The sequence below is a fragment of the Physeter macrocephalus genome, chromosome 5 (genome assembly GCF_002837175.3).
Source record: "Physeter macrocephalus isolate SW-GA chromosome 5, ASM283717v5, whole genome shotgun sequence".
NCBI lineage: Eukaryota > Metazoa > Chordata > Mammalia > Artiodactyla > Physeteridae > Physeter > Physeter macrocephalus.
The window spans coordinates 90,098,373-90,120,369 of NC_041218.1; the positions used below are offsets into that span (position 1 = coordinate 90,098,373).

The 21,997-nt window shown below is 38.6% G+C and overlaps 1 protein-coding gene across 2 annotated transcripts in view; it reads left to right on the forward strand.

Annotated features, from left to right (window-relative positions):
• Positions 1–86: 86 nt before the first annotated feature.
• LHFPL3 (LHFPL tetraspan subfamily member 3) overlaps positions 87–21,997 on the forward strand; it is a 583,489-nt gene continuing 561,578 nt past the window's right edge. For both annotated transcript variants that reach the window (XM_024115975.1, XM_055085071.1), the window contains exon 1: positions 87–522. In XM_024115975.1, the coding sequence (XP_023971743.1) occupies positions 87–522 (436 nt within the window). The remainder of the gene's footprint in view (positions 523–21,997) is intronic.

Here is a 21,997-nt window from a genome sequence, read left to right on the forward strand (position 1 = left end):
GGGGGAGGCGGAGGAGGAGGAGGAGGAGGAGGAGGAGGACGAGTAGGAGGAGGAGGAGGACGAGTAGGAGGAGGAGGAGGGGGAGAATGCCCGGAGCCGCCGCCGCTGCCGCCGCCGCGATGCTCCCGGCTCAGGAGGCTGCCAAGCTGTACCACACCAACTATGTGCGGAACTCGCGGGCCATCGGCGTGCTGTGGGCCATCTTCACCATCTGCTTTGCCATCGTCAACGTGGTGTGCTTCATCCAGCCCTACTGGATCGGCGACGGCGTGGACACCCCGCAAGCCGGCTATTTCGGGCTCTTCCACTACTGCATCGGCAACGGCTTCTCTCGGGAGCTGACCTGCAGGGGCAGCTTCACGGACTTCTCCACGCTGCCCTCGGGAGCCTTCAAAGCCGCCTCCTTCTTTATCGGCCTCTCCATGATGCTCATCATCGCCTGCATCATTTGCTTTACCCTCTTCTTCTTCTGCAACACGGCTACGGTGTACAAGATCTGTGCCTGGATGCAGCTCACCTCTGGTGAGTGCGCGCTCACCTCCGCGGAGGCGGGGGGACCCCGGGCGCTCGAGGCGGGGAGGGGCGGGAGTGGGAGGGACAGGGGGGGCCGTGCGCGCCGCTGGGGGCCGAGCAACTTGAATCCGCTCAGGCGGGAGGCCGGAATCCCCGGGGTTCCCCAGCCTCGACACCAGCGCCTCGTCCCGGGGCTTTCGAGAACCTCCAAAGTGTGGGGCACGCCACCCAGAGGGACGCGATGGAGGCAGGGCGCTTCGTGGGCCGAGTCCCCTACGAACTAGAGATGGGGAGAAGAAGCGGGGGCTCAGGGCGCGAGCTGAGGGACTAAGCAGGAGCTGGCAGCGAGGCGAAAAGCGGATTTGGAGTGATTGTAGTGCAAGGAGGGTCAGCCTGCTCTGTGGCTCTCTGGGACGGTTTCAGTCACCGCTTCTTGAGGGTGGTTGAGAGCTGGAGTGAAGTTGCTTGTCCCGGGAAGTTATAAAATTTTTATCATCCATCTGGAGGTGAAGAAATCCGAATTCCGTTTTGGGTTTTACCCTTTTAAGGAAAAACGTAGCTAAGAATGTTCCTTAGCAATTCCCCAATGTCACATCTTCAGTTTGCTTCCTTGTCAGAGCAAAGGTCCTTCCATTTCATCGTTAAACAGTGAAATCTTGAGGGAATCAAGATTTCTCAGGATCTCAGTTTTGGGGAAGTGGCTTTAGGAAGATGGGCAGAGAGGAAAGCTTGTTTCTTGGTGTCTCTGATCACTCTTTGCCTGTGGATGATAGGTGGTTGCTAGCTGGAGAATATGAGAGTACTTTTTCTGAGCGTCAAAGTTACTTTTAACCCAGAAAGGATGGGGGTGCATTTCCTGGTGGCTTTGGAGAATCCTGAAACAAAACTGACTCCTTTCCCTACCTTCTGTGGTTCCGATTCCCTTTCTGTTAGCCACCTTGGGTGCCCTGCCTTCTAAAGGCAGTCTCCATCCTCTGACACTTGACACGCTCCTGTTTTTGTTTTGATTTTATGGATGGTCTGGTTGCGAAGGGACATAGGATGTCTCAGGCAGCCACATTCTCATTTGTATTTTGTTTTATTTTATTGTTCTCTTTCTTAAAGGTGTTACCTTCAAGATTTTGTAGTTTTCCCTATGCCTGGGAAGGTTTTCTGGGGAGTAGGGCTTTGATCCCTGAGTTTACCAGAATGTTACAGGACGATTAAGTCCTGAAGGGTGCCGGACAAGAGCATTAAGTTCATGATCTTATACTGCTAGTTTACTATAGGAGAAGCTTGTGGGAGAATAAACTTGTTTGGAAGTATTTGCTTTGTATTAAATATGCCTCAGCTGGTTTTGATTTGCCATATACGGTGAACATGTGCACGTGAGAGGCAAGAAATGTACACCAGTAAAGAACACCCCCCCCAAAAATACCATTATTCTTCTGAAATATGAGTTTTCTGCTTTTCCTTCTGTCCTTCCACCCCCAGCTTCTTGATGCACCCCTCCCCCCCCATGTTTTTATATATAATGTTGTCTTTTATGGCCATTTCAAGAGCAGACTGACTTTGAGATTTGGAATACATTCATATATTGTTGTTGTTCTTGGCACTTAGCTCTGTTTTGACTTTGAAGATAGCAGGACATTGAGGATGCAGATGCTTTAGAAAAAAAGAATTGACCCTGCACAGCTAATTTTAATTTTTCTAAGTTAAATGACCTATTTAGACGGGTGATTCAAATTAGATTCTTTTTCAAAGGTCTGAAAGTAATTTGCAGGTGATTTCTCACCATGTTACAAGATATTTTATTTTTATGAGATTTTGTGCTCTAAACCAAAGTTGTTGTTGTTTTAAAAAGGAAAGAAAACTATCTTTGGTAAAGAATTACCATTTTGAAGTTAATACAAACTGCAACTATTACAATGTTTTTTTCTTTCCTCTTCCTGGAATAGAGCACACAAAAATCATTTATTCTGCAGTAGTGAAATATGATGTCATGTTTTCAGAAATTTGACATCAATATACTGTCCTGTTTCCCATATATCAATGTAAAATGTAATGATAGCCTTTGTACTGATGAAGATATAAGGACATTTACTTCATTTTCGGAGAAGTCCAGATCCCTAAGTTTCTGGCATACTTTAAAAATCTTTATTTTCAATTTATTTGGTATTTTATTTCTAGGTAAACCACAGAAGGACATAATCTTATTTATTACTGAAGTATATTAATTAAAAAAAATTGATTATGAATCAAAGTCAATTATATTAAGAGTTAAAGTCAGTTTTATTCACAGATTTTTTTAAAGGATGGGATAAAGAAGGTATATCTGAAGAAAGTCGTTTAACGTGCTTTTCAGGTTTTTAAAGTCTCATGACACTAACAGTAAATTTAACATAATGTATTGTAAGTTACTGTCAAAGTTTAGTTTCTAACCTTTAGGCTATTTCTTTTTAATGTTAAGAAGGCTTCTCATAATTTAAGTGTACCTAGGCCTCTCAAGTGTAATTTTCTAACTATTAAGATGAGACTTAACATGCCGTTTGCTTGAGACTGTTTAACCTTCATTGGAAGTCAGATGATTAAGTTGTGTATTTAGTTATCTAAGCATTTTACTATACTAACCTCATATATCAGAGCCAGGTAGAATATCCCATATGAAATGATACACTAAGATGATGAAGCAGGAGACTTTCTTGTGGCAATACAACATCAAGAATTATTCTTTTTATGATTCTGAACAATGAACTAGAAAAAGTACTTTATTTATTGGACCTGAAAATGATGTTGCTTTCTACCTAAATGTGCAAAGCGCACATAATTAATGGTGCTATTATGAACACCTGCCCTCTCCTTCCCACTCTCTCCTCTGAATCATCATTAACCTCAGTGGAGTGAAACTACAGAATTAGGAGCTAATATGTCACACTTCTTCCAGATGTAATCTTATACTTAGGGACCATGCCAAACATAAAGACTGAAGACAGAAAAATAATGTGTAAAATAAATAATAACAATTAGAGATGCAAAATTTACCCAATTCACAGAGAGACAGCTTCTTGAGAAGAAAAGAGAGATGTTTCTTCTTTCTGTATGATTTCTGTACTAATAAGAAAGAGGTAGATCTGTACTTGTCAAGCAGGGCAATAAAGTACAGATCTTTTTTTTTTCTTTTTTAAATCAGGGTGGCATGGGGATTTTGTGTTTCTGGGAGCTTGAGTCTCTGCTTTCATGTATTTGTTTTCAAATTAGTATTTCAATCTGTTTCCAAGTCTATTAATAGCCAAGTTTCATAAAGGTGGGGTTTTGTTTGTTTTATTGAGTATCAACCATGTCTTAAATTGTTTTCAGAAACTCAAGTTTTACCCATTATAGCCCAATGAAATCTTTTATTTTTTTTAATAAGCTAAAGCATTAAGGCAGAATTTAAGGGTTTTAGACATCCACCACAGACTTTTTGTTGGAAAACTGCAGATGAGGAGGTACTTGGTTTCATCTGTGAATAAGGGGAACCGGATCCAGTTAGATTTCCATGTTTGGTAGGGATAAGATAGGAGGAGGGGGTTGCATTCACCAGATCGCTATCTCTGGTCATTCTGAGCGTACCAACAGGAAGGGCCACCAAGATGGCAAGGCTCTGTGGCAAGAGTTAAGGGCTGAATTGCTTAGTTACCTTCCCCGGCCTCCCAGTCTTAGTTTTCCCCAGCTCTTTTTAATCAGCTTGCTTTCTTAAATTTTATACCTTTGTCATTTAGTTGAGATGAGAATCACCTGAGGTAATTACTGCATTTCTTAGCCTGCAGGAAGAGCCTTGGCAATGTTATACCATTCTCTCAGGGCACCTTGGTCTTTTCTTATATATCTTATCAGCATTTGAGATTACAAATGTGTTTGTTTGTTTAATGTCTGTCTTTTCCAGTATACTGAAAGTTCTTTAAATTCATGTCTGTTTTTCATATAGGCCAGAGGTCAAGATCATGGACACTGGAGTAAAAAGATGTGGGTTTGAACCCTGGCTCTGGTACTCATTGACTGTATGACCTAGGGAATTAATTTCTCTGTACTTCAGTTGCTCATCTGCAGAGTGAGCATATAATTGTACTTAGCTCAGGAGATTGGTGCAAGGATTAAATAAGCCAAGGTATACAGGAGGACAGTGTCTGGCACATAGTAGGCAAGCAGTATAGTTGTGTTAGGTAGGATTACTGTTCTTATGTTATTACTACTGTATCTTGGCACCCAGTAGTATGTATATGTCTGGCACATAATAGGTATTCATTTTTATTGAGTTAATGAATAAAAAAATAAATGATTAATGGCATGAAGAATGAAAAGAGAAGGAAGTGATTTAAAATGTCCCACATGCCATGTTGAGAAGTGAATACCATATACTTTGAAAGCCATGATGCTCGTCTTTCTCACTGGTTTGTGGCGTCAGCAGTAATTGCACTAAAGGAATTCTTCCAAAATTCTTTGATGGCAGTGCTTGTGACTTGACAGCCTAATTCATGATGAGCTTATTCCCAAATGGAGGGTTTTTCTGATGCATAGGTAATGATCTTTATTACAATGCTAGGATATAATTAATTATATCTTAGGATTCAGCAAAATTTCCCTTACCTTTTAGTTTCTCATGAAAAAAAAAATCATGTTATTCAAAATGGAGGTTTTATGTAAGGATCAAAAGGTCAGGCTTTCTTTCATAAGAGAGGGGACTCCTGTTCCAGGTTGGGTTTCCTTGCATGCCTGTAGGAGCAATCTGGACAGGAGAAGAGGATATGTCTTCCAGGCTTTCCTTTCTTCTTTCTGGGCGTCAGAGCAGATGTGCTCTTCTTGGACGTGCAGGCTGGCTCAGATGGGTGGCCCAGCATGTGCAGAGCTCTGATGGGGAACTCTGAAGAGAGGACAAGGTCGGGATTTACTCAGGTTCAGGACCATCATCACCAGTTCTTTATTTGGGTGGTGCTGAGCATGTGAGAAAGTGAGGTCTTGCCTCTTGGAGCTGCTAATCCATCCTAAATTCAGAGTTATGGAATGGCCCTGAAGAGGGGTTTTTCCTCCGCCAGAGTATTTCAAATACTCCCCCAGATTGCAGAGAAGAATGTGTACCCCCAGGGAAGGCAGTTTTCATTTTCTTACAACACATTTCACTTGTAAGAATTTTCGATTTACCGAGCCAAACTTACAAGGAAATGATTTGAAATGAGAATTTAGAAACTTTTGTTTGTTTGTTTTTATGTAGTATGACAAGGACTATGACAATGAAGACATGTTGGAAAACATATTAATGTGAATATCAAATGATTTTTATAACAGTGAGATTTTAAGTGAACATTTGTGAAAAATAACAGACCCCATATAACCCATAGGTATATTATTAGGTGGTTTCTTTTCTTGGTGTGAGGTTCCACATTTAACAGCTGTTTTCCACTGTAAAAATGTTAAAAAGGTGCTTATATGCATTTATAAATAATATATATATACACATACATACATAACCAGAATATGGTATCAGGTGCTTAACATGAAAATGATTATTTAGTGATTGGTGCTTCTGGTTTGGTGTGATGATGTCATGCAGTAAAGGGAATCCAGGTGGCCAGGCCAGTATGTTACATTTTATGTACATACCTTAGAAATCTTAAAAGTGAGTAAAATTTTAAATGAAAAAAACCAAAAACCAAAAAACCCCAAACCCAGCAGAGCATACAGCTATAGTTGCAGCATGTGGCTCAGTGCCCGTCTGCGTGTGGTGTGAGGAGATAATCTATGGGGAGAGGAGTAGAGAGAACTTCAGATCACACTGGCATGAAGCGAAGAACACCCCAGGAGAATTCTAATTTGGGGGCTTCATAGCATGATAACTGGGAGAGTTTTAAAGTGAAATTTCCATAATATATTTGAACTTTGGGCGTCAGCACCAACTTTAATTAATGTGATTTTTCCTTATAATGAGTCAACTGGAGTTTTAATTTGATATGAGGAGAGACCAAGGAGCTGACCTTTATTCTTAATAATAACAAGAAGATATTAATAATGACAGAAAGCTAAGAGGCTAAGAGGCTGGTTCACATAGCAAATAGTACATAAGTTATTTGATGATTTAAACATTAAAGCTGTTAGGAAAAGTCATTAGGGCATTTCGAGGAAAGAAAGAAACAACGCCAACCTCCCCCAGCATCCTAAATGTTTACATAACTAATATCATGCAGCTCTCAAATTATGATTACGATTCCGTGATGCTTGTACTGCACAAGGTCACAGCACCATCCATAGTTAAATTGTCCTAACTGTAATCTTGAGCACATTTCTCATTGCTTCTGCTAAAATAAAACAGAAGAATAAGTAGCTTGCAAGAGGAAGGTAAATAATTTTTTGATCAATATAGACATGAACCATATCCAATTATTATTGAGCAGAATGAAAAAAGAAAGCAAACTTTTTTGAAATGGAGTTGCTGTCATAGAATTGCCAGAATGGGTCTCTCGTGCCTGGATTCTGATATCATTCCTAATGAAACCAGTTCTGCAGTAGTGTAGGGACTGTCTGTGTGTCCTTAATAGGAGAAAAGATCCTAAATGATAGGCTATGTGAAGTTAGTCTAATTGCATGAAATTTTGAGATTATGACTTATCAATGAAAGGGCTAGTGGAAGAATAGTGAAAGGTAGTGAAATGAGTAATAAATAGTTGTGGATCAGAAAAGAGGTCTTAGCTCAAAGGCAGACGTGCAGAACTTAAGTAATCAGAAAAGTTTCACACTAGAAAATGATGGCAAACAGGAGCTTGAAGGGAACTCAACTTTGGCTTTAGTACAGAATGGATCATAGGCCCGTTTACTTAAGTGTCTGGAAACTCCTGCGGTGGGGTGCTCTGTATGGCCTTTTTTTGGTTTCAATGAGGATCAAGAGTGAGGTTGTAAAAATCAGAGTGGTAAATGTGTATCATCACTGACAGGAGGCTCAGTATTTGAAACACAGGCAAATAGATCCAGATGTGAAGAATGACAGGGACATAGAAGAGTGACAGCAAAAATAAATGAAGTATGAATAGAGAAGACATGAAGAAATTCAAGGTTGAAAAGCCTGTGAAATTTGATAACATCAAAAGCCTGTTGAATTTGATATCATCAATGGCTTAAAAATGTATTGACACAGTATAAGCAGAGAGCTGGAATATGCATTACAGTGCAAAGCTGTGTGCAAATCCCAATTATCAAGAAAGGAAAATTATGGCTCCACCCCCCGCCCCCTGTAGGAAGTTACAGTAGATTCTAAAATCAAGCTATACAAAGAGAGAGATGATAGAGGTTCTTGTGTGGCAGATGCAAACATAGAGAATTAAATAAGTCAACCTAAGAAAGAAAAGGTCATTGTAAAATTTGATAGATAGCATTCCTCCAGTTTCTCTTTGAAATTCTAGTTCCAGATTGCGAAGCTAAATTGATTTCTATAATGCCTTTAGTGGGGAAAGGGAACTTACAGTGAGCATTTAGGGTAAATATATTTGCAGAGCATTTTAAGAACATATATAGTTATTAGCTAGATTAATTGAATTTATCTAAATTTCAGATGATTAATAACCAGCAATATTGTGATCTGTGTAATGCTACATATTATTTAACTGAATGTCCATGTTTTAACCAGTTGACTGGACAAGATGTAGTACTGACTAGTTGGCATTTAAAAAAAACTTTCATAGAGAAAGAATTGCTGTACTGTAGCGTTTTACAAACCATGGTTGGTGACCCTTTGATAGGTCATGATATCAGTTTAGTAGATAATGATCAGCATTAAAGCTTGGATTAAAAAAGAATAGAAAATGTGAATGCAATGCAGATAATAAGGGTTTTGTGAAAACTTTATTTCCTAAAATATTTACATATGTGTATGTGGACTAGATTGCAATGTATTGCTTACTATGGGCTGTATTCAAAATGTGTGAAAGATACTATTCCAGAGAAAAGATGATGTAGTATGAATTTAGAAAAATAATTACCTCTTGTTTGGAAAACTGAAAGTTTGCACCAATTCATAGGTAATTTTGCATTAAAGGGTAGATTAGGTTTTTACCTATACTTAATCTAAACAATTTGAGACATTTTTCTAATCTCACTTCCATTAATGACAATGCTAATGTACCCCAATTAGATTGTGGGTTGAATGAAAATAAGAATTATTTTTTCTAGATGTGATTTGATTGGCCATTTATGTGATAAAAATGACATGGTCATAAAGCAACAATCTGTCTAAGCAAACATTTAAATAAGTATGATTAACCCAGTGCCAAGTGAATATAGACTCACAGGCTTTTAGAAGTTGTAGGGATATTAAAAATTACTTAGCAGTCTCCTCGTTTCCTCGATAAAGAAATAATAATGGTAAATACTATTAAGCAACTACCATTTGCAAAAACCTTAGTATATTTAGTATGTATATTTAACCTTCACAACAAACCTACAAGGTTAGAATTATTATATACATTTGCATATGAAGAAATTGAGGCTTAAAAACTTGTTCAAGGTCACAGAGCCAGTAAATGATTTGAACCAAAATCAGACTCTCCCCCTGTCTGACAGAATATTTTGCGTCTGAGGCTGAGAGAAATTATCTTGCCAAAATTACACCTTGATAGAGTTGAAACTAACACATCTGATTCCCAGTGCAGTGCCTTTTCTATCACTTTCTTTTTCCTCCTAACTTAAATGTGCATTGGCAACATTTTGTATCAACATGAAAGGAAGGATCTGGTATTTACAGGGAAAATATCTACATGTTTATCAGGCTTCCCTCTTCAAGCATACTTAGGTGTGATGAGGTACTCCTCGTCCTATCCTTCTCATTTTCATAATCTAGAGCCTGAGTGGTTCTTTACCCACATTGTCCCCTTGGTTATATCTCAGATCTCCTTGCTGTTATTCTTAGAGTGTGAATTCCTGTAGGAATGTCCGCATTACTGGCTCTGTGTCATCCATTTCTGCCCTGAGTCAAATGTAGAAACATTCTTAATAGGTTTGCTTATTGATGGTAATGGTGAAGGTGGTGATGGTAGACGGGGTCACCAGGTCACAGACACAGCTCCAGAAAGGGTAAAAATAGACTTGAGCAGCTTTTGGAGGCATTAGGGAACTGGGTGTAGATTTACATCTTGACTTGGCTGCTTATTGGCTGAATGATTTTGGCCAAGTCGTCTAACTACTCTTGACTTTCCATTTTCTTGATGTCATTTTTCTAAAGTTTACATAATTGTATTTTGGATACATAAAAAGAGGCTGTAAGTTATGGACATTAAAAACATATCATCTGCTAACCAAGTGTTGCTGTGCCTTTACCAATAAAGTGAGTATTAGGAAAACCATCAAAGGCAGGGTGAAATTAAAGGAGGAAGCAAGTAGGGAACGATTATAGACAGATATCTAGAGTTAGATTTCCTCAGTATAATGAGACTTTAAATAAAAACACCTGGGACTTCCCTGGTGGCGCACTGTGGTTAAGAATCCTCCTGCCGATGCAGGGGACCCAGGTTCGATCCCTGGTCCGGGAAGATCCCACATGCCGCGGAGCAACTAAGTCCGTGTCCCACTACTACTGAGCCTGCGCTCTAGAGCCCAAGAGCCACAACTACTGAGCCTACGTGCCACAACTACTGAAGTCCGCACGCCTAGAGCCTGTGCTCCGCCACAAGAGAAGCCACTGCAATGAGAAGCCCACGCACTGCAACGAAGAGTAGCCCCCGCTCGCCGCGACTAGAGAAAGCCAGCATGCAACAACGAAGACCCAACGCAGCCAAAAATAAATTAATTAATTAAAAATAAATAAATAAAAACACCTATGTTCTTAGGATTATTGAATTAATGCATGTAAAGCACTTAAAACTGGACCTGGCACACAATAAGCACTCAATAAACGTTAGCTATGATTGCCATTGTTGTTGTTATTACTACTACTAAAGAGAGCAGGGCTGGAGAAGTGGGTAGTATTTAGAAAATTTAGTAGACAGAAAAATTGGACTCACAATACACAACTTAAAGAAGGATAATTTCATTTCACAACCTGTATATGCCAGACCTACCTCATTCTGAGGATCAAGAAAGATAATGGCTGTGAAAGCCTTTTAGCAACTGCAGTGTTATATAAATGCCATTGTGATTCCTAGAATAAATTTTGTACATTACTAAGAAAACACCATATTCAGTTAAGAGTTTAATTTTGTGTTGACAGGGTCTAGCTCTTCCATTTTATTTGTCTACAGCAGTGACTCAAAAGTAACAAGAATATATTTTGGAGATAATGTTGAACTATTTAATAAGTTCAACTGAACTAACCTGAAAAAAGAAGCCATGTTTTGAAGGCAATGTGGACCAGACAATCTTCTGATTATGTCAAGACCTAAGCACTTAGGCATTCTTGTTAAGTTCCCCGCCACTGACAGAGAAATATTATCAGGTATTACCCTCTTCACAAAAGAAAAATTGAATATTCTCTATCTCTAATAACATCATGTAACAGGAACAAGTCAGAAGAAGCATTTTATTCTGTTATTTTACAGGTAACCGTAATATATTGAAAATTAGGTTTCTCAATATGATATCTGTGAATCTTTATTTTTCCTCCTAAGTAAAGAAAATAGTGATTTAAGATTCTCAGATTTATGCTCAAATGAAGATTGTGTTGCTCTATTTTTCATTAGCATGTTAATTCCTTGTATTTCTTTAGCTTTTCTAAAGAAGGTTTTAAAAAAGCTCAACATTGTTTCTTATTAATAGTCTCCTTTCAGGTTTAAAGCCATCAGCTTATTGTAAAATGAGAGTATCCATTTGTTATGACTACATCTATGACTATGACCCAAACTGCTGGATTGAATAATGAACAAATGAACATTCTCCTTTCTACATAGTATCAAGATCCCTTTTGTGGTGAATATCCAGAGCTGAGGTTGAGAGAACTTATTAAATAAGCATTCTTGATCAGACCATTTGCTTCTAGAGATGCTGGTGAGCACTGCTGGGCAGCCTCCCAACTGCATCCTGCAGGGCATGGTGAATAGCTCTGCTCTTGCAGACCTCTCAGTCTGCTGGAAAGGGCTCTCCAGCAAGATGAGCTGGGATGGGGAAATGGGCCAGGATCTGTCCAGCTCTGGTTCAGTTTACTGAAGACCCCTCCATGCACTGCAAGATGGGCTCTAGAGGGAGCTCCAGCCCTGTCATCTTCTCAGAACTTTCCTTTTTATAGGGTCAGGTCCAGAGTCATTTTCCCCCTGACACTATGTGTAAGATAGCATTTTAGAGCATGGAGGGTGGAGGATAAAATATGAAGGCTGAAAAAGAAAAGGCATTCATCCAAAATCCAAGCAGTAGACGGGAACACTCATTTACCTATGAGGAAAAAGCCAGCTCCTCCTGGACTTTTTTGCAGTCCCTTGCCTTGATATAAATTCTTGGAAATTACCCTCTATAACTTATCTGACTTGTTAAGAAGCTGTTGTGACTTCCCACTGACCTACTCTTTTTAGAGGACTCATTGGGATGGTCTTTCTCCCCTCTGAACATTTTGGTTATGGTTTCTCAGCTTGGAGATGGACACTTTGGAATAACTTGGACATCCCTGGAGAATTAGCAGGTCACTGGAGACTTGCTAATAGTAGGTTACTGTAGAATTCAAAAGAAGTTGAGGCATACAGAACTGCAGGATTCTAAATAGCTGTTTGATCTTGGTGGTCATGAACTATGCATTATGGTTGCAGGTTGCGTCTCTGTGTTACTGAACCAAACTTGGGTCCACTCACCCACTCGAAATAAAGCCAATCTGCTGACACCAGGTTGTGGTGAAGGAAAGTGCAGTGCTAACTGTAGGGCGCCAAGCAAGGGGTTCAGGACAGCTACTGCTCAAAACACCTGAACTCCCTGATGGGTTTCAGCAAAGTATTTTTAAAGGCAAGGTGAAGGAGGGGTGTGCATGTGATCAGCTCATGCACAATTCTTTGATTGGCTGATGGTGAGGACAGGGCAGTGTCACAGGTTAACTTTATCAATCCTTAGGCGCCAGTAGGGCTGGGGGCTACGTGCTCATGATCATCAAGTAGTTAATTTCTTCCATTTGGCGGTGGTTTTAGCGTCTGTAAAACAACTCAGGAAATGTGCATCAGATATTATTATCTAGGTACTTCAGAGAGGAGCTACCAGCAGAGAATATGGGGGAGGGGTCTGTCCTGGGAAGATTCCATAGGGTTCTGCTTGGTTACATCTGCAGCAGCCTGAGCATGTTTTGAAATTAAAAAAAAAAAAAAAGTAGAATTGGAAATACCATTTCTTGGGAAACTTTAGGGACTTCGCAGAGTTTAAAAATAATGTTTACAATAACTTAGAACATGGACCCCAGCCATAAGCAAGTAATGCTTCACATGATCAGAATGAAACACTGGGCACCTAATTTCATTACTAGTGCCTACCTACATATTCCAGTCTCCATTTCCTTAAGCACAACAGTAACAAAAAAGAGAATTAATGAGTGCCTGCTATATTCACACATACCTTTCTCCATTGGAAGCCACTCAAAAAACACACAAATTCCGTTCTTTTCTTTTTTTCTTTTTTCTTTAAAAAAGAATGGAACCTGAACTCAGTCTGGTTTCTATTTTGTCTCTTTGGGAACCAGAAGTACAGAAAGTTCTTTAGGGGAAAGCTTTCAAAAAGCACACTTCCCTGCTCAATATCAAGCCTTTTTTTTCCATCTCGTGCTCAGAAAGCATTCCTTTTAATCCTCCTCAGATTTCCCCCTCATTAGCGCCAATGTTCCACTCTGCCCCCAGTGCACTCTAAAGTGTCTTTGCCTGAACAGACCAAGCAGAAAATCTGGAACTGTCTGGATATTGTGGTTCAATAGAGCACACTAAGCATTGCTGTGGGGCCTCTTAGAATTTGGGGGCTGAATTTAACGTGCATAGAACAAAGGGGAAGAATTCTGCAATCAATGTGAGTTCATTTGATGAATCCTGTTCCTTTCCTTTGTGTACTGTTAAAGAATTGATTTTTTTTACAAAAGGTTTCTAAAAAACCAACCTAATGATGTGGGAGGTGGTCCCTTTACACTAAAGTTTTAATTGTGATAGATTTACTCAGGAAATAGAATGTCTCATATATAATTTTTTCTCTCTGAGTCTCACTGGGATGTGAGCAGTTCATTTGGAATTTATTCCCAAATGTGTTAAACTATGACCTAAGTTTAGTGTAGAAATCTGAAGTATATGAAGGCAAGCATGAACTTGTACAATGGAAGATAAGGTGATTTAAATTTCTATTGTAGTTACAATGTTATTTAGACTAGCCATCATTCTGGATTTGTTTAACATTTGCAGAATGAATCATTGTTTCAGTTCATCTGTAAACATGTTACGAATAATATGTTTTATATTGTGTGTATGTGCCTGTGTGTGTTTGTGTATAGAGTTTAAAAACAATAATGACCATTTGTGTATCTGCTATCCACTTTCCTGATTATAACCACCCAGAGGTAGCCGCTTCTCTGAGTTTTGTATTATTACCCTACATTCCTTATAGTTGTATCACTAACGTACATATTCCCAAGTAACATGTTGTTTAATTTTTGTCTTTTTCTGTTTTTAAAGGAAATGTTTTTAATATTTCATTATTTAGCATGACATATGCTGTAGATTATTTTTGCAAATACTATTTATTAGGTTAAGGAAGTTCTCTTGTATTCCTACATTGATAAGAAGTTTTTAGATTGTGAATATATATTGAAATTTATTGAATGAATTTTCTGTAGCTATTGAGGTAATCAAATGACTTTTCTGACTAGTATATATTGATGAGATGAGTTACAATACTGGATTTTCTGATTTGAAATATTGCATTTTTTAAAACAAAGCCAACTTTCACATACATTGTGAGACTCAGCAGTCTCTAATATTTTATTTATCATTTTTTAAAGTATTTTCATGAGTAAGGCTTTTGTTTTTTTGCATTGTCATACTGTCATTATCTAGTTTGGGTATCAGAGTTATGTAAGATTCATAAAAGTATTTGAGAAGTCTCTTTCTTTTATTTGAAAGAATTTGTGAACCATTGGAATTATCCGTTCCTTGAATGTTTAATAGAATTACCTTGTAAAAGTGTCTGGGCCTGGTGTTTCCTTGAGGAAAATTTTAAACTACTGATTACATTTCTTTAATTGTTATAGAATCATTCAGGTTTTTCATTTCATCTTCAGTCAGTTTTTAAAGATATATTTTTCTAAGAATTTGTCCATTTCATCTACCCTGTCAAATTTACTGGCATAAAGTTGTTCATACTATACTCTTAAAATCGTTGGAGTTGTTCGTTGGCGTCCTATTTTCCTTAGATAAATTTTGCCAAAAGTTTGTCAGATTTCTTAGTCTTTTTATTTATTTATTTTTAATTTTTTTAATTAGTCTTTTTAAAAGAACCAACTTTGTTGTTCTTCTCCATTACATTCCTCTGTTCTATAGCATTTTTTTTGTTTTTATTTTTTATTTCATTTCTTCTATTTTCTTTGGGCTTATTCTTTTGTTCTTTTTCTAACTTCTTAGCTGGTTACCGAGCTCATTGATTTTTAGCTGCTACAAACTTACAGAAAAAATGGCTTATCCATAATGAGACTTTTGAAGAGATCGTCTTTAAAAGTTTTTATTAGGAATTGCATGCAACCATCTCAAGTATGACATAAAATGAAAAAATATATACATTCATGAAAGAAAGTTCAAGTTACTTTAAAAATATTTACAAATATTCTAATGGCAGGTTTATACAAATTCAGTATGTTTAATATTGTATATATATTCAATACATTTAATACTTTATAATTTATTTTTCTTATATAAAGTAAATATGCTGAATGTTTTTGCAAAGTTACATATAAATGCTCCCAAATGCTCTCCCATTTATTCTAGCAATTGCTATTATAATAATTTCATTTTCGATGTGTATCGTGGTATGAAAAACATGAGAAAAAACCCTCAGCCACTAAGGGTCAGTTGAGGCCACCAAGGTCATTGTTAGCTTTGGTGTTCAATTTCTTTTCTGAAATTTTTCTTACCTGTATGAATTTCTCTTACTTTACTGTTGCTAAGCCATGCACATTAAAAATATTTTTGAAATTTTATCCAGCATTTTTAGGTATTCTAGTTGGGATATTTTGTGGGGGTGTGGGGGGACATTTGATCTGCCGTGTTGCCCAAAATGTAAATCCTATGGATAATATTTAGTTGACGTTGCTTAGTTCTATGGCCACGTAAAACTAAACTTCAAAGTGCCCAGTCAGCCAATTTATGCCATTGCTAAAAGGGGTACATGACTGGAGAAGTGTAGATTGATGCATGCAAACCAGTTTTAATTTCTGAACCCACTGCTTGAGACTCATGAATCTCCCGTGGCAAATTAGCACCATATTTTTCTAAGATGAACTATATATTAGGAGCAAAGAAGTGAAGGTCTCCACTTCCAATGACATATGCATGTAATGTATATTTCTCTTAGTTTTTTTTTTTTGACCCGAATTTTACTTTTTTTATTGGAATTAAAATCTTAAGGTGTGGTACTTTAGTTTCTCTTTGTGTTTTGTTTGTTTTTTGGTTTTTTTTTCCTCTTAATTTTAATATAAAAGTACCAAATTAAATAACAGAAATACTGTGATTGAGTTTTTAGTTTTTCTTTTATTCTTTTAATTATTCATTTATCCTTCCTTATTGTGTGCCTGTTATGTGTACTAGAGATGATATGAAGACTAAAATGCTTTCTAATATTAAGGATCTCTTTGTGATTGGTTTTCTTCTCAGGATTGGAAAGAATATTGCATTACTGAGAGGAAAAACATGGAGGCAGCTCTGTCATACTAGATGAGTGCATAAGCTCTGAAACCAGAATACCTGGGTTTGTGTGGTGGCTGCTTCATTTACAAGGTCATTGTATGACCTTGGACAAATTCTTTAGCCTATGTATGCCTCAGTTTCCTCATCTGTAAAATGAGGATAAAAATAGTACCTTTCTCATCTGAAACTTGGAAGACACTCATAAATGTTAGGTATTAGTATCACCACTATGATGGCTGTGTCATCATCATCACTCTAGAAAGGCAGTCCCAGAAGAAACAAAAAGAAGTGTCAAGAACACAGTAGGTTGCTGTTCTATAAAACTCCCACATGACCTCGAAATTTTATTTCTCTTTTAATCTAGAAAAGGAATCTTGTACATTTTGAAGCTGTCAATTCATTGCTCCCCCATTTTTTGTTGGGTGAGGTTAGCCCTTTCCATTCTAGGCCTTTGTGAGGATTTTATGATAGTGAGAGGAGAACAAAGAAAGATGTGGAACTTCCCTCAAGTGGATGCCCTTTTAGCCCTCTTTTTGGGTTTGAAGATTGGGATCTGTAGAATGACATCATTAGGGCTCGGACAGGAAGTGTAGCAGTTAGCAATTTAGCTTCTCCCGCCCTTCTTACTGGAAGCCTCCTGAGGACAGGGATCATGGCTGTTTTATTCACCACTGCTTTTAGTGCCTAGGATGCCTGTTGTTTTAAGTTTGCTTTACCTTCCAGTGCATTAAACGTATGCCACAATACAAAGCTCTATCCTAGGAATTGATCTAAAGACAATTTCACAGCTCTTTTTAGAGAAGGGGGTCAACCTAGGGATTTCCCCACAGAGTCAGTGCAACTAGAGATCTTACCACTTCTGTATGATTTAAGCTCTCCTTAAGAAAACAGGTCCTATTTTTATTTCACGTTTCAAAACAATGAACTACGAACCAGACTTGATTATGCTTTACTATCTTGTGTGTAGGAATATGGAATGACACATTCTAAATGGCTCACCTTGACCTGAGAAATTTGGCACTGAACAAATAGATGTTTTATTGAAATCAGATATGTGGGCCCTATGCTTTGTGATTTTTGACCTTTAACACAAAGAATGAAAATGTTACAGAACCAAGTAAACATTAACATATGTGAGTATAAACCTTGTTTTTAAACAGACTGTTTTCCAAAAGAAATTCTTTTAGTTCTCAGCCTTCAAGGTAATGACCATAAAATCTGAGAGTAGAGCAAGATGGGATGATCTAGAAGACAAAGGAGCAAGACAGAAGAGAGCAGATACAGTTCAAGGAGCTAGACAGATGGGTCTGTCATGTGACAGAGGCAGGAGTAATCTTCTGTGGTCTCTGCCATCCCTGCTCCAGTTATGGACATTTATATAATGGTAGCAAGAGGAGAGCTGATCAGGTAAAGTCTAATCAGGAAGCAAAATAATCTTTCTTAGTCCTCCTCTGCCCCATCCTCCTCCTCTTCTTTTCAAATTTGGCTTGACATTCAAATTCTCTGGGAAGGAAGAAAAGCATGAGTATATTAAAAAAACAAAACCTGTAGCGGTAGGGAAAGAACATTTTATTTGGAGGCTCACAAAAATACACAATACTAAAAAATTAATTCAAGCCTCCTTCAAAATACAATAACATCAGTTTGCTGCTTCCTAGGGCAATAATAAAGTGGTGTCATAAGCTATCCTTCATAATCCTGTTTTTCTATAAAATAATTGTTTTACCTTTTCATTGTTATGAGTTCTTAGAAGACATCTAAATAAACCCTCAGAAATAAGAAAAATGTGTAGAATCTTGGGTGTAAAGTAGAGATGGGAAACTGGAGAAAATTGTTGGGAAATGAACTGTTCTCAATGATAAACCCCAGACATACAAGGGAGCCCCTTCATGATATTGCTCAGTTACATTGTTCACAAGGATTATTTAAGAAGATGCTCATTGTCTTTGAATTTGAAATGACTTTGTGATGTCTGGCTGCTATGGTAACTGCTCTTTTATTAAAGAGTAACATTTACAGTCAATTAAAATTGTCAACTTGTTGGCATGCGATTCTAGATTTCCCTTACATTTACCCTATTTTCTGACTTATCACATATTTGATATAATCTTACTTTCTGGAAATGCCTAAGTTTCCCTTTGCTTATTTATATGTTAGATTAATATAGTTGTTATGTCTCAATAAGGATTCAGTGTTACTGCAAAGCCAACTCCTTTACCTGCAATAGTACCACTTACTGAGAGCTCACTATGTACCAGGTACTGTTTTAGGGTACTGCATATTGCCTGATTTAATTCTCACAAAATCCTGTGGGTGCTGCTACTGCTGTCATTGTTATTATTATTACCATTTCACTAATGAGGAAATGGAGGCACAGAGAGATTAATAAATCTTGTCTAGGATTACACAGCTAGAACTGTGCTGTCCAATACAGTAACCTCTAGTTACATGCAGCTAGTTAAATTTAAATTTAAGTTAAACTAAATAAAAAATTCAGTTCCTCAGTCGCACTAGCCACACTCGAAGCGCTCAATAGGTCCACGTGGCTTGTGTCTACTCTATTGGACAGTGTAGAATAGAAGATTCCTATCATGGCAGAAAGTTCTACTGGGCAGTGCTGTCGTGAAGCCAGGCTTGAAGCCAGGTGGTTTGCTTCCAGGGTCCACACTCAGAACTGCACTGAACTATCTTATTTTCCCCTGTGCAGTAACAGTCAAGGGACTGGTACCAAGAGTCTATGTGTTGATGTTAACCTAAAGGATACAGGGAAGACTCATGACTAAAGATGGAACGGGACATTTATTCATTCATTCCACAAATCTTTATAGAGCCCCTGCCGAGTGATAGATATTGTTCTAGATGCTGTTGATGGTGCAGCAGTGAACCAGACAGATGGATTATCTGACCTCACAGAGCTTACATTCTGCTGGGGGCAGACAGACACACACAACTAAATATATAATATATCAAGTGTAATAAGTGCTGTGGAGAAAGCAAAGCATGGTAAGAATGATGATGGCGAGTGCTGATGAAAAGTCTTTCTGATAAGACCCTATTTAAGAAGAGACCTGGGAGAAAGAAGACATAGAGAGGTGGGAGAGGAGCAAGCCAGGTAGTGGGAGTAGCAGTGCAAGGGCCCTGAGGCAGAGATCAGTGGGTTCAGTTAACCTGTTCAGTGCCACATAAGATGGCAGGCATCCACAGAAATTCCTTCTCTTCCCTGTTGTCATATCTCATGTCTTCAGCCTTCTCACCCTTGGTGTGATGTCACCTTTCTTTCCCAGTTTCTGTACTTTTTCCTTTGAGCCAGATATTATTATTATTATTTTTTTTGTGTGTGTGTGGTACGTGGGCCTCTCACTGTTGTGGCCTCTCCCGCTGTGGAGCACAGGCTCCGGACGCTCAGGCCCAGTGGCCATGGCTCACGGGCCCAGATGCTCCGCAGCACTTGGGATCCTTCCGGACCGGGGCACGAACCCGTGTCCCCTGCATCGGCAGGCGGACTCTCAACCGCTGCGCCACCAGGGAAGCCCATGAGCCAGATTTTATTGATTTTGTAGTTTGAAGACTTTGCAACACAAAGCAAATCTTGACACCCCTCTATGATTAACCTCGTCTCAATGGGATTACAGGATCATATTTGTTGGAAAAGTCTTGGCTTTTCTTGGCCCCCTCCCGCCAATAAATACAGACAAGCCTACTAGATCAGAAGTTACTACATGTAAAGCCAGGCTGATAAAATTCTTCTTAGAAGAAAATTAATGGGGGGGGAGGGATAAATTAGGACTTTGGGATTAACATATATATGCTACTATATATAAAATAGATAATCAACAAGGACCTACTATATAGCACAGGGGACTCTACTCAATATTCTGTAATAACATATGTAAAAAGAATCTGAAAAAGAATAGATATATGTATTTATAACTGAATCACTTTGCTGTACACCTGAAGCTAACACAACATTGTAAATCAAATATACTCCAATATAAAATAAAAATTAAATTAAAAAAAAGAAAATTAAGATGAAAAGAAACTAAATTATGGTCTAAAATTTTACTCCTGGAATCAACAGACTTATGATTTTAATTGTTAATCGTTAATAGTTTCATCAAACATAGAAAATGAATCCCAAGTCTCTGAGTAAATTTAAATTTTTTAAGATAGCCACCTTGACACCCCCTAAGGACACATTCAGCTTCTCATTTGCCAAGTATTTGGAAAGCTTTAATTCGTAAGGCAATTCCTAGGATTTCCTGTGCACGCTCCCTTCCTGACTATGGCACTGTTCCTTACATCCTGTAAGTCCAAGTCCATGCTTTCCTTTTCTCTAAGATCTAGTACAACTGGATGATTACGCCCCTCTCTTCTTATTTGTGAGGACAAGATAAGTTAATGAATTAATATAAAGTATTACTTTTATATTTGTATTCCAAGCAATTTACATGTAAGTTACTTTTACATGTAAAATTCTTTGAATACTACCAAGTACATGCTAATAGCTGTTATCATTACTACCCCTAATAGTCTATTCCCTTTCTCTGCTTTGTTCAAGCAGGTCTTGTCTCTAGCATACTACCCTTTCTTGCTGTAGCCCACCTATGTCTTCCATCCTGCCCCTGTATCCCGACAACTCATACACGGAACATGTCTCCTTTGGTGAGCACTGATTCTCCTCCTAATTCTCCTAATCTATCCTGCACATTTCGGGAGTTCCTATACCCTGAAAACCCTTTAATATCCTGTACTAGGCACTGTTGAGGTTTCACCTGTTTCTAACCTAAAGGGAAGGCCTCAAGGCAGAAGACAATAAGCCTGTTTCTCCGGAGGTGGAGCTTTCTCCAATCTTTACCCTCAATGTAGGGGGGATCATGTGGGCCCAAAACCAGGACTCCAGCCACGAGTCTGGGTCCAGTGAGTATAGGCAGGGTCCAGGTAGAACCAGCCACATGCTCCTGGCTAATCTTCCCGTAACAGTTGGGGTTCCCCAACCCCATTTAAAAACAATCTAAAAAAGCTTGAAAGTTGGCAGCTGAGAGGAGGTGAGTCTCCAACTGCACTGGCTAGGCGCCTGATTTCAGTGGGGTGCCTGTGAGGGCTACACAGAAAGGCTGTTTTTCCTCTGCTGTTCTGGATGCCTCACAGAGGCTTGGAAGGGGTTGAAATGTACTGATTTCTGTTTGCAGTGGATTTGTGAGGAAGCACTAAAAGCTCTGACGAGTTCATGAAAACAGTTTATATTACATATGTATGTAATATAGAATATATATAATTTGTATATGGGTATATATGCATATCTATCACACTGTCACACTATGGGCCACTCTGTGAGGAAGGGTAAGGTAGATATGCAGCAGGAGACAGTGTTGGAGGAATTCACCTTTTAAAGCTACCTGAGCTTATAGGCGGCAGCACTGAAGAGGTGTAAATTAGGGTGCGCCATGCTGCCAGAGATGTTCGATGAGACTAAATGAGGTACATAATATGTGGGAGGGATCACAATTTTCTCAGAACTTCTGAATAGTCTGTCATTGAATCACATTAGTTTTTTTTTGTTGTGTTTTTTTTTTTGCGGTACGCGGGCCTCTCACTGTTGTGGCCTCTCCCGTTGCGGAGCACAGGCTCCGGACACGCAGGCTCAGCGGCCACGG